The sequence below is a fragment of the Gorilla gorilla genome, chromosome 4 (assembly GCF_029281585.2).
Source record: "Gorilla gorilla gorilla isolate KB3781 chromosome 4, NHGRI_mGorGor1-v2.1_pri, whole genome shotgun sequence".
Taxonomy (NCBI): domain Eukaryota; kingdom Metazoa; phylum Chordata; class Mammalia; order Primates; family Hominidae; genus Gorilla; species Gorilla gorilla.
The window spans coordinates 49,877,501-49,890,137 of NC_073228.2; the positions used below are offsets into that span (position 1 = coordinate 49,877,501).

Sequence of the window (12,637 nt, forward strand, 5' to 3'; positions counted from 1 at the left end):
CTGAGCTATTTTTGCCAACATAATGGCCTGAGGAATAAGTAGCCTCAAATGAAAAATAATAAATTATCGTTATTGGACACTGCATCTTTATTGAGGCAGTACTAATTTACCTCTCAGGAATTCCTTTTACATTGCTCATTTGCAAAACACTAGGCTAGGCAATTGTGACTTATAGAAAGTACCATGATGGCCGGGCGCAGTGGCTAACACCTATTAGTAATCCCTGCACTTTGGGAGTCCGAGGCGGGTGGATCACCTGAGGTCAGGAGTTCAAGCCCAGCCTGGCCAACATGATGAAACCCCGTCTAATAAAAATACAAAAAATTAGTTGGGCATGGTGGTGCATACCTGTAATCTCAGCCAGTAAGGAGGCTGAGGCAGGAGAATCACTTGAACCCGGGAGGTGGAGGTTGCAGTGAGCCGAGATCGTGCCACTGCACTCCAGCCTCGGTGACAAGAGCAAAACTCAGTCTCAAAAAAAAAAAAAGAAAGTACCATGACATGTGGTGTCTTTTTAAAAAGCTAATACATAACATAAACAAATGAAAAATTAAGTGACAATTATAGACCAGCACCACAGATGTCACAGTGCAGTATGTGATTGGTATACTTAGCATGTATTTTTTCCCTAGCCTGAGAGTGGAACAAAGCAAAAGATTTGAACAGATTGAGAAAAAAGTCTGTTTCTAGAGATTCCAGTGGCTTGATTAGTCTGAGGAACCAGAAGTTGCAAAGCATTTCCTGACATCAGAGAATTGATCATATGGCCAGGATGAAGGTTCATTAAAGGGAGTGCTAGGAAATAAAACTGAAAGTATGTTGGGATTAGGTTTTTTGTTGGTTTCTTTTCTTTTCTTTTGAGACGGAGTCTCACTCTGTTGGCCAGGCTGGACTGCAGTGGCATGATCTTGGCTCACTGCAACCTCTGCCTTCCAGGTTCAAGTGATCCTCCTGCTTCAGCCCTGCTAGTAGCTGGGATTACAGGCACGCGCCACCATGCCTGGCTAATTTTTGTATTTTTGGTAGAGACGGGGTTTTACCGTGTTGGCCAGGCTGGTCTCGAACTTCTGACCTCAGGTGATCCACCCGCCTAGGCCTCCCAAAGTGCTGGGATTACAGGCATGAGGCACCGCACCTGGCGCATTCTTTTTTTTCAGACAGAGTCTTGGTCTGTCACCCAGGCTGGAGTGCAGTGGCACAATCATGGCTCACTGTAGCTTCAACCTTCCAGGCTCGAGCAATTCTCCCACCTTAGCCACCTGAGCAGCTGGGACTATAGGCACTTGCCACCATGTCCAGCTAATTTTTGTATTTTTTCTATAGATGGGTTTTCTCCATGTTGGTCAGGCTGGTCTTGAACTCCCAACCTCAGATGATCCGCCCGCCTCGGCCTTCCAAAGTACTGGGATTATAGACATGAGTCACCACGCCCAGCCCTATTCTTATTTTTTAACAAACTAGGTCTCACTGTGTTGTCCAGGTTTTGGAGTACAGTGGCGTGATCATAGCTCACTGCAACCTCAAATCCCTGGGCTTAAGTGATCCTCCCACCTCAGTCTCCCAATTAGCTGGGACTACAGGTGCATACCACCACACCCAGCTAAGTAAAAAAATTTTTTTTTGAGACAGAATCTCGCTTTGTTGCTCAGGCTGGAGTGCAGTGGCGCGATCTTGGCTCGCTGCAACCTCCACCTCCCAGGTTCAGATGATTCTCCTGCCTCAGTCTCCTGAGTAGCTGGGACGACAGGCGTGCACCACTACGCCCAGCTAATTTTTTTGGTATTTTTAGTAGAAATGGGGTTTCGCCATGTTGGCCAGGCTGGTCTTGAACTCCTGACCTCAAGTGATCCGCGTGCCTTGGCCTTCCAAAGTGCTGGGATTACCTGCGTGGGCCACCACGCCCAGCCGATAATAAAGATTAATTTAGTAGCATTTTTAGGACCACATGGAAGGAGGAAAAGTGGAACAGGATGACCTGTTAGGAGACTGTGGCAGTGTCTTTGTGAGAAGTAGTCAGAGAGGCCTCAGTGAATACAAATGATGGATGGCCTGGAGAGCTGTGAATAAGGAAGATCAAGACATAAATAGTTGGGGCCAGGTGCAGTGGATCATGCCTGTGATCTCAGCACTTTGGGAGGCCGAGGCAGGAGAATTGCTTGAGCCAAGGAATTTGAGACCGGCCTGGACAACATGGCAAAACCTTGTCTCTACAAAAAATAAAAAAATTACCCAGGCATGGTGGTGTGCACCTGTGGTCCCCAGCTACTTGGGAGGCTGAAGTGGGAAGATCCCTTGAGCCCTGGAGGTTGAGGCTGCAGTGAGCCGTGATCGCACCACTGTACTCCAGCCAAGACAACAGGGCGACACCTGTCTCAAAAAATAATAATTATTATATATGTATAATAAAAGACATAAGTGGATGGGGGTTAAAGCTAAGAGAATGGCAGAATGGCATTACACTTAGCAGGCAAAGGCAGACTGGAAAGTTGGTTTGAAGGGGTGAGAGAGGAAAACTGATGTAGATTTTAGGCAGGTTAATTTTGAAGTGTTGGCAAGATATTAAAACCAGAGTATACAGGTTTTAAATACATGCCCATCATATTTTATAGAGACTTCAAGGAATCGTGTAGTTCATCTGCCTATCTAATGGCTGGTGAATATCAAAAGACTTATACATCATTGAGGTAGATAATGGGTCTCCCCATTTTTTTTTTTTTTTTGGTTAGAGACAGGGTCTCACTGTGTTTCCCAGGATGGACTTGAACTCCTGGGCTCAAGTGATCCTCCTGCCTCAGCCCCCCAAGGAGGCAGAACTATAAGTGAGCATCACTACACCTAGCTCTGGGTCTCTTTTTAAAGAGAACAGGCAGGCTGGGTGTGGTGACTCACACCTGTAATTCCAGCACTTTTGGGAGGCTATGGTGGGTGGATCACCTGAAGTCAGGAGTTCAAGACCAGCCTGGCCAACATAGCAAAAACCTGTCTCTACTAAAAACACAAAAATAGCCAGGTGTGGTGGCAGGTGCCTATAATCCCAGCTACTTGGGAGGCTGAGGCAGGAGAATTGCTTGAACACCAGAGGTGGAGGTTGTAGTGAGCCAAGATTATGCCACTGCACTGCAGCCTGGGTGACAGAGTGAGATTCTGTCTCAAAAAAATAAAGAGAACAGGCAGATTTCGGCTGGGTACGGTAGCTCACGCCTGTGATCCCAGCACTTTGGGAGGTGGAGGAGTTCGAGAGTGGCCTGGCCAACATGGTGAAACCCCATCTCTACTAAAAACACAAAAATTAGCCAGGTATGGTGGCGTGCACCTGTAGTCCCAGTTACTCAGGAGGCTGAGTGAGCTGAGATCATGCCACTGCACTCCAGCCTGGGCTACAGAGCAAGACCCTGTCTCCAAAAAAAAAAAAAAATTAGCCGGGCATTGTGGTGGGTGCATGTAGTCCCAGCTACTCAGGAGGCTGAGGCAGAAGAATGGGAGGCGGAGCTTGCAGTGAGCCAAGATCGTGCCACTGCACTCCAGGCTGGGCGACAGAGCAAGAAGACTCTGTCTCAAAAAAAATAAATAAAAACAACAGGTGGATTTCTAGGGTTGGAGTTGTTACAACATACCTTGTGTAGCCTGGCACAGATTGATGTGTATGGGTATCCCAGACACACTCAAGGGGTGAGATGGACCATTTTTCTTGTACGCCTTGGCTTTCAGCTGAGGTCATTAGAAGGGGGCTCAAATAGTCCATTTGGACCTCCCTTCCTTCCCCTCGAAAAATGAGTAGGCATAAGTGATTATTCCCTTGTCTGCAGCTCCCTAACTGGCAGTATAACACAGTGTCTCCTTTTTTATCGGCTATTACTGTTTTCTTTTCCCCAACCTATTAAAACTTGAGCTGTCAGACCAACAGCCTAACATTTTCATGTTTAGTTTTCCCTACCAACTAATGCTGGTGTTTGTTTTAATATTGTAGTGCCAAGACCCGACGCATTAGACAATGAGAGGTATGGAACACTAATTAAATCCCTTTTTGTTGCTCTGATTCATTCTCTTGTAATATTCTGGTTACATGTTGTTAACCCCATGTTCTGGACACACAGTGTAAACTGAGAACCTAGGCTGTTCCAAATGATCATTTTAACACATCCTAAAGTTCAGGCAGCAATATGTTGAGATGGCCTGTGTCCTCTGATCTTTACAAGAGAAGTTTCTGAAAAAGAAGCATTACAGTGCCCCATAACCTGACATGCCAGGGAATCAGCTGCATTATTCAGTCCCAGTGAGAAAACTTAAAGGCAGCTAACTTCATTTGTCTCCTGGCTTTTATACCAGGTCATTTAGTGTTTTCTGTGACCTCTGGCTATTTAAAGTTCCCGGTCAGAAAACACATTGGTTCCTGGCATCAGCAAGTCAAAGCCAAAGATTCCTCTTGTGTCTTACAGCTCCTGCTTTCATTTCTCAGTTCATCCACTCCATTTGTTTGATCCAAGGAATTTTCTCTGCTATGGTTTATTTTGGTTTTGCTTTATTTATTTTCTTTCTAAGGGGCACATCCACCATTTCCTCCCCCTTAGCAGCAGTGGTGTCAGTCAGACTGTGCTCACTTTTATCCCTGGATTGCAATCACAGGGAATTGGAATGGTCTGAGTGCAAGGAAGAAAACGTTTCTAAGCACAAAGGGCCTTGGAGCTGGCGGCAGGTTTACACACGTGGATTGGGCTGCTTGCTCATAGGGTGGAGTTGTCAGAACAAGTTTGTCCTCCTTGTACCTAAATTCAGGTTTCAACCTGGTGAGCCAAGAAGAAAGTCATGCTTCACCTCCAAAGCACCTGGGCCTAGTCACTCCCCAAACCCCATTTAAAACCGGAAGCACTGGCTGCCTGCACAGCAAGATGGGGGGACCCTCAACACCCTCCTTTCACAGCTCCCCCTTCTCTCTCCCATAGCTGGGGCTTTGTGCACCCTCGGTTGCTCAGCGTGCCCGAGCTCTGCCACCATGTAGCTGAAGTCTGGGTTAGTGGGACCATTTTCATAAGGAATGTTTTGCTTTTCAAAAAGCAAAACCCAGGCAAGGTAAGACTCTTCCCTTTTTCACTTTCATCTCTGGCCTCTCAGTTCAGTTCATGCTAAACTGAAACAGCTCCTTTACTATGTGTCTTCATTCAAGAAAGTAAAGACTATGATGTTCATAGAGACAAAAGGAAGCTATAGGAAAGGCCTTCTGACCAGCCATTAGGACTAACACAGGAGCTTGGTGACTGCTCATTTGATGTGGTTGCCACTTAGATGAGGCCGTTTTCTTGCTTCAAGATGGCTTTCTTGTGTACATTCTGTGTCATATTAAATATGTGATAGGTTGTTGTGTTTTTTTGGGTTTTGTGTGTGTTTCTGTTGACTTAAAAAACCACCACCACCATTGCTTTCAGAGAGAATTTTTGGCTAAGTCCTATTCAAACCAATTTCTTGGCAGGAAAGGTGCAGCCCTATGGGGTTAGCCATGTAAAAGGAGTTTGAATAGAAGGGGACATGCTCCTTTTCTTCCCAAACAGAATCACCTTTGGATGCAACAGTGGCTGCACGTCCATGCTTGACTTAACAGAGTCTTTCTATCATATCTCTACCCTAACTCTTCACACCCACCCCAGTCCCCTGCCATGTGACAGAAACTTAATATTCTTTCTTGATTCCCCAGTTCTGCTTGCTGAGCTGTGGGATACTGACCTTTTTGGCTGTCTTGGGCCGCTACGTCCCTGGGCTTCTGCTGTCCTACTTGATGCGTAAGTATGACATATACCTCCCCTACAAAGTATACCCTGCTCATAGCTTTCCAACTATGGCTAACTCTAGGTGTGGGGAGAGGACTTTTATATTTCAATTCTCTAGGATATGACCTTTGCATATTTTCATGACCTGTTTAGTGTCATGAAAATATCCTTCTTTAGCAGGCTCTCCACATACAAAGTTCATTTCTTACCAAGTCAGAAATTGATGAGGGTCCACTAACATATATTGTTTGTATTACCAACTATAAAGGACTTCCTGTCCCTGTTTAAGGAGAGAATTTTTAGAGCCAGGGTATTGTCAGCAGAACATAACTCTTAGGGGTTTCTCTGCTAGGTTCTATTTATGCCAGAGTACTTTTTTCCCATTTGGAGCATAGTTTTGTAAATTTAGTTACTTCCTGTTGGCATGTACTCAGCTTGCTTGGGGCTGGAAGAACTAAGTACTTATGCCTGTGGCTTTTGTATATCAAAACCTTGCATGATTTGTTGTGTAATTTCCATTTATGGCTCAGTGACACCCATTGCCAGGTTCTGCCCTTGGCCTGTCAGCAGCATACTGTGCTGTGCACAACCCTGCAGTAGGCTTTGTGGGTGGCTATAGAAGTCCCTGCCCTCAAAAACTCCTTCATGTGTAGGGGAGACTGGTGAAGATGACCGGCAGACTTGGGCAGATCTGTTCCACACTTTGTGTCCAAGCCCTAAGGACCAATAGCAGCGCTACAGTTGGGAATGTTTTTTGCAGCCCCTTCTCCATTTTGTCACTGTTTCCCATGCCTCCTCACAGTTGTCACTGTCATGATGTGGCCCCTTGCTGTGTACCACCGACTGTGGGATCGAGCATATGTGCGGCTGAAGCCAGCTCTGCAGCGGCTAGACTTCAGTGTCCGTGGCTACATGATGTCCAAGCAGAGAGAGAGACAATGTAAGTGTCATGGTGTCATTCTTTCCACTTACGCAGTTTGGGGCGAAAAGGAGAAGCCCATAGGTCTGACATACTGGGTGGGTCCTCAAAAGTGGAAGTGGGGGGTAGTTGGTGGGGGTGAGGATTGGTAGGTAAAAATGATATTCTGTTCTAGGGAAACCTGTGCAGGCTTGCCAGTTTTTATCATTTGTAATCCTAGGCTCCCGTTTTAAACCTATCTGATAAAAGCTCTTTCAAGTTGAATAAAAGCTAGACAGTGAAGATAAATTCCTATTATTTGTGGGTTTTTTTTTTTTTTTTTTTTTTTTGAGACAGGTTCTCATTCTGTTGCCCAGGCTGGAGTGCAGTGGCATGATCATGGCTCACTGCAGCCTTGACCTCCCAGGCTCAAGTGATCCTTCTGCCTCACCTCAGCCCCGCCAAACCCTTCAGTAGCTGGGACTACAGGCATGTGTCACCACATCTATCTGATTTTTAAATTTTTTTGTAGAGATGGGGTCTCATGTTGCCCAGGCTGATCCTGAACTCCTGGGCTCAAGCGATCCTCCTGCCTTGGCGTTCCAAAGTGTTGGGATTACAGGTGTGAGCCACCGCGCTGAGCCCAGAGCAGATCCTTTCAACTCCTAAGCCTGGTCTCTTCACTAGTAAAAGCTGCCTCCCAAAGGTGATTAAAAACTGCTACCTCAGAGGTTGTAAGTGTACTAGCCTGAGATCCATGCAACACAATGATGGTAGTACAAACTTTTCCCTCCCTTGTGTGGTCTTGTCAGGTTTTGTGTTTTATGGAGGCCTGGCCTTCAAAGAGCCCTGCACTTGGTCACCAAGGCCCAAGTCCCCTTGGGGCAGCCAGTTGAATAATACCAGTCCACAAAAGTCTGATTTAACAAGGTGTGCATCTCCTTTTGCCCTCTCTCTGATCATGTCCACTTAACACCTTGACATTAGGTCTGCCTTTAGCCATCCAGAGAGTTGTTGACAAAGCCTGGTATTTGATCATCTGACCAGAATAGAAATGTGTGCCAGGCCGGGCGCAGTGGCTCACGCTTGTAATCCCAGCACTTTTGGAGGCTGAAGTGGGCGGATCACCTTAGGTCAGGAGTTCGAGACCAGCTTGACCAATATGATGAAACCCCGTCTCTACTAAAAATACAAATTAGCCAGGTGTGATGGTGAGCACCTGTAATCCCAGCTACTCAGGAGGCTGAGACAGGAGTATCGCTTGAATCCAAGAGGCAGAGGTTGCAGTGAGCCGAGATCGCGCCATTGCACTCCAGCCTGGGCAACAAGAACAAAACTCCATCTCAAAAGAAAAAAGAAATATGTAGGGCCTGGTGGAGAGGATGTTGGAAGCTGAGATATTTTCTCCTGTGTTTTCAACTGACCTTGCATTTAGGCTCAGCAGCTCAGCCTTCTGTTATTATTATGTAGGCTTAGAGCCAGATTCAGAGAGGCTCTTTGTTTTGTGTTCTGATTTTATGTCTTTAAAGTCCAAAGGGGATTTTACGCTGGGGGAAGGTATCAAGCAAGACTTTGTGCTCTTCCCACAGTACGCCGCAGAGCTCTCCACCCAGAACGAGCCATGGACAACCACAGTGACAGCGAAGAGGAGCTTGCTGCCTTCTGTCCTCAGGTATCTTGAGTGTGGGAGCTGCTTCACTGTCCAGTTTTCTTTAGCTCCCTTTTAACCATCTGACAGCTCACATTTAGGCCATAACCAGGTTTGAGGCCTTAGACTCCCCTTGTTCCCAAGACAAGGAAAGAAGTGAGACTTTGTTCCTAGATCTCAATTTTTTTCTTTATCATATCATTCCTGTAATCAACCTAGATCTCAATTAGAGCCTGATGCCCAGCACCGCTCTTCCATATCTCTTTTTACCCTACCATTATGGAAGAACTTCTGGAGTTAGTATGATCATCTTTTAAACAGCCCAGTTCACCCTTGGGTCTGTGCAGTATGTGTAGCCTCCTACCACTTTGAAAAGTTATCTCTGGATCAATTATTTGCCTTAAAGTAAGTGGGTGATTGACTCCCCCAAGACTGCTTTTCTTCCTGTGCTTAAGAGGTTATGAATGAGTGTTTTCTTTGGGAGAGCAGCCTAAAAGGGGTCAAGATTTTTTTTGTTGTTGTTACTTTCACATGTATTGATTAAAAAAAAAATAAAGGGGAGAGGGAGTTTTCAGCGGGAAGTTACCATCTATCCCTGGTTACATTGATGGCCTTCGGATAACTAATGCTAGCTGATTAGTAAAGCTGTACCTGGTGACTACACCTGGTTCCTGATGGCATTATCTCACGTTTGTTGGTCTTTTCTTTTCCTAAGCTGGACGATTCTACTGTTGCCAGGGAATTGGCCATCACAGACTCTGAGCACTCAGACGCTGAAGTCTCCTGTACAGACAATGGCACATTCAATCTTTCAAGGGGCCAAACACCTCTAACGGAAGGCTCTGAAGGTGAGGGGAGCCTTTGACCTCAGTTGATAATGGCTCTGACTGTTGCCTCTTAGCTTCCCTGAACAGAGGGGATACTGGTGCTTGCTCCTCTCCTGTTTTCTGAGCTATGGATCAGGCAGCAGAGCAGCCTGAGTGCTGTGGCTACAGCCAGGATGGCACTGCTGCCCTTCTTGAAGACTTTAGTCCCTTAGTAGCCTCAGGCACTAGCCTCACAGGGGACACAGAAGAGAGGGGGAATTGTGTAGAGATCACAGCCATCTATAAGTGGAGGGGAAAGTTACACCAGTCCCATGGGTTTATTTCGCCCTGAGAAAGCCAGGGTGGGAAAAATCTGGTCATGTGGGGCTGGGGCACAGGAGGGCCAGGTAGGTGCCATGACTCAGACACTTCTGTATTCCACCAGACCTAGATGGTCACAGTGATCCAGAGGAATCCTTTGCCAGAGACCTTCCAGACTTCCCTTCCATTAATATGGATCCTGCTGGCCTGGATGATGAGGACGACACTAGCATTGGCATGCCCAGCTTGATGTACCGTTCTCCGCCAGGGGCTGAGGAGCCCCAGGCCCCACCTGCCAGCCGGGACGAGGCTGCGCTGCCGGAGCTCCTGCTTGGTGCTCTGCCTGTAGGATCCAACCTCACCAGCAACCTTGCCAGCCTGGTCTCCCAGGGTATGATTCAGCTGGCCTTGTCAGGGGCCTCCCAACCAGGCCCTTCTGGAGCACCTGCCCAGAGAGCAACGAGAGGCTTCCTCCGGTCCCCCAGTTCAGACCTGGACACTGATGCTGAGGGGGATGACTTTGAACTTCTGGACCAGTCGGAGCTGAGTCAGCTGGACCCTGCCAGTTCTAGGAGCCACTGAGGCAGAGACTCCTTTTGGGAGTCACTGTGGTTTAGGTTTTTTTCTCCCCATCCCACTTAAGGTGATGGGGCAAGGGAAGAACTCGGCTCCCCTCCCCTGAATTATATTTGTATGCTGGGTGGCCTGGCTGATGCTCAGAGGCCTCCTTAGAGAGGACACTCACTCCCCTCCCACCAGCTGGATGCCCATTTCTGAGCTCAGTCACTGAAGTGAGAGTGTGCTCCCCCAAGGGAGGCTTCTCTCCATCAGGGTGGTACTTTGGGGGAACAAAATAGTCAGGGATATTGGTTCCCCTTTGAGGAGGTGCTGCTGTTTGCTTTTAGGTATGAGTGCTCAGGGGCCCTCACTGAAAGAGCCCATGCCTGCCTTCCTCCTTTCATCGCCTCTCTAGAATCCCCAAAGTCAGGCAGCAGCTGGAGTAGTTACATTGTCATCATCTTTTTTTTTGAGACAGTTTCGCTCTGTTGCCCAGGCTGGAGTGCAGTGGTGTGATCTTGGCTTTCTGCAACGTCTGCCTTCCAGGTTGAAGAGGTTCTCCCGCCTCAGCCTCCTGAGTAGTGGGATTACAGGTGCCCGCCACTATGCCCGGCTAATTTTTCTTTTGGTATTTTTAGTAGAAATGGGGTTTCACCATGTTGGCCAGGCTGGTCTCAAACTCCTGACCTCAAGTGAGCCGCCTGCCTTGGCCTCCCAGAGTGCTGGGATTAGTCGTCATCTTTTGTTAAACCAGGATTTGATTTCTTTTTTCTTTTCTTTTCTTTTTTTTTTTTTTTTTTTTTTTTTTTTTTGAGACAGAGTCTCGCTCTGTTGCCCAGGCTGGAGTGCAGTGGCACGATCTTGGCTCACTGCAACCTCCGCCTGCCGGGTCAAGCGATTCTCCTACCTCAGCCTCCTCAGTAGCTGAGATTACAGGCATGCACCACCATGCCCGGCTAATTTTTTTGTGTTTTTAGTAGAGATGGGGTTTCACCGTGCTGGCCAGGCTGGTCTACAACTCCTGACTGCAAATGATCAGCCCTCCTCAGCCACCCAAAGTGTTGGGATTACAGCCACCCAAAGTGAGCCACTGTGCCCAGCGTGATTTTTTTTTTTTTTTTTAAAGCAAACTTGTCCTTTGGTTTTGCAGAACAGGCCTGCTCCCTCTCCTCTAGCCCATCATTTCTTGGGGCCTGAACCCCAGTGGTCCAAAGTATTGCTTGTGAAATTTAAAAAATGTGAACATGATGTGGGGATGGGCCTCTTCTACATTACCTTGGCCCAGGGGGATCAGCTGGCTGGGAGGATTAGTGAGCACCTCTGTATTTTGAGGTCTGAGTCTTCTGGAGCTGTGTAGTTAATCTTCGGTTTCTGATAACCCCTGGGTCCATCTGGCCATCAGCCTCAGCAGTGAGCAAAGCAATACCATACTCATTTCTATGTTCCTGTTCCTTCCTCTGCTCCTCCTTTGGAGAAGCAATAATTCATGGGGGATGATACAGTAGCACTTTACAAATGGCTCCATGTCATTCATCCCAGGGGCCATAATCTCTTACACCACCTATTCTTACTTCCTGTTCAGCTCCTTTACAGCTTTTATTTTCAACTGCTTCCCAACTTGATGGGGCCTCCTTTAAGGATGAGCCAATAGTAAGAATGTGGCTGTAATCAGCAGAGACCCCTCTGAGGGGTATCTGTTCTGCAGCCCCTAGTAAAATCATGTGAGACAGAAACCTAAACATGGTACTTGACTCTAAACCTGTGCCAGTCTATAGCCTCTGCCTCCCCAATCAGAGCTCAAGCCAAACGCTTCTGTCCTCTTTCCTTCTGCATTAACCCTTTGCTGATCCTCAGGGGCCACTCCCCCAACACCCCTGTACTTGGGTGAGGGGTGTTGGACAGAGCCTGTTTTCATGTACTGCAGGTGGGGGTGTGCTGACATGTTTGCTCTTGGTTGATGGAGAAGGTACAGAGGCCAGGGAGTGAAAATGGTTGACAGAAGAGGGAAGAGTTAGGTGTCTCATAGTCACTCATAGTGGGGTGGTCAGGGGTAATGGCATCTCCCCACTTCAGGCTTCTCAAACAGACTTTTGACACCTCTCTTCTCAAGTTCAGATGTCTTACAGGTGAGCTCTGATGTGGAAAGACAGGAGGTGTGGGGAAGGAGGGGGATTTCGTGTGTTTGCATGAGTGTGCGCTTCCGGCCTTGGGAGCTGGCAAGAGGGAGGGAAGGAAGGAGAGCAAAATCTTCGGAAGGTGTTTCTTGTACCTGAGGGATCCTGCTCTGAATCTCCATAGTCTCCACTGTGAACTGAGGAGGGGAGGGGTGTGCTGGGGAATAAATCTTGTATGAGAACAATCTTTAAGAGACTGATGCTGAATGGTGTCCTACCCTTGATAGGTCTTCTCTTGTAAATCTGAGTTCTGATTAATTTGAAGTGATAGCCTTAAAAGAGGAAGCCCAGGTATGAGGGACCCACCAGCCCACCCCTATTTTTACTTCGTGATGGCCAGAACATCACCATAGTATGAGGCTACTTTCCTTCTTGTGAGAGCCCCACCATCAGTATAACTGGCACTCTTGGCTAGTATTTAGCCTGTATTTCCTTCATTTCTAATTTTTTTTTTTTTTTTTTTTTCTGAGACG

The 12,637-nt window shown here is 47.2% G+C and overlaps 1 protein-coding gene across 1 annotated transcript in view; it reads left to right on the top strand.

Moving 5' to 3' along the window:
- The window catches only part of RETREG3 (reticulophagy regulator family member 3), a 27,881-nt gene extending 15,532 nt beyond the window's left edge, over positions 1-12,349 (top strand). Inside the window, exons 3-9 of the mRNA XM_004041622.5 lie at positions 3,968-3,998; positions 4,941-5,067; positions 5,687-5,771; positions 6,562-6,699; positions 8,247-8,329; positions 9,021-9,153; positions 9,557-12,349. Of these exons, the coding sequence (XP_004041670.3) occupies positions 3,968-3,998; positions 4,941-5,067; positions 5,687-5,771; positions 6,562-6,699; positions 8,247-8,329; positions 9,021-9,153; positions 9,557-10,014 (1,055 nt within the window). The 3' untranslated portion in view covers positions 10,015-12,349. The remainder of the gene's footprint in view (positions 1-3,967; positions 3,999-4,940; positions 5,068-5,686; positions 5,772-6,561; positions 6,700-8,246; positions 8,330-9,020; positions 9,154-9,556) is intronic.
- Positions 12,350-12,637: the final 288 nt, after the last annotated feature.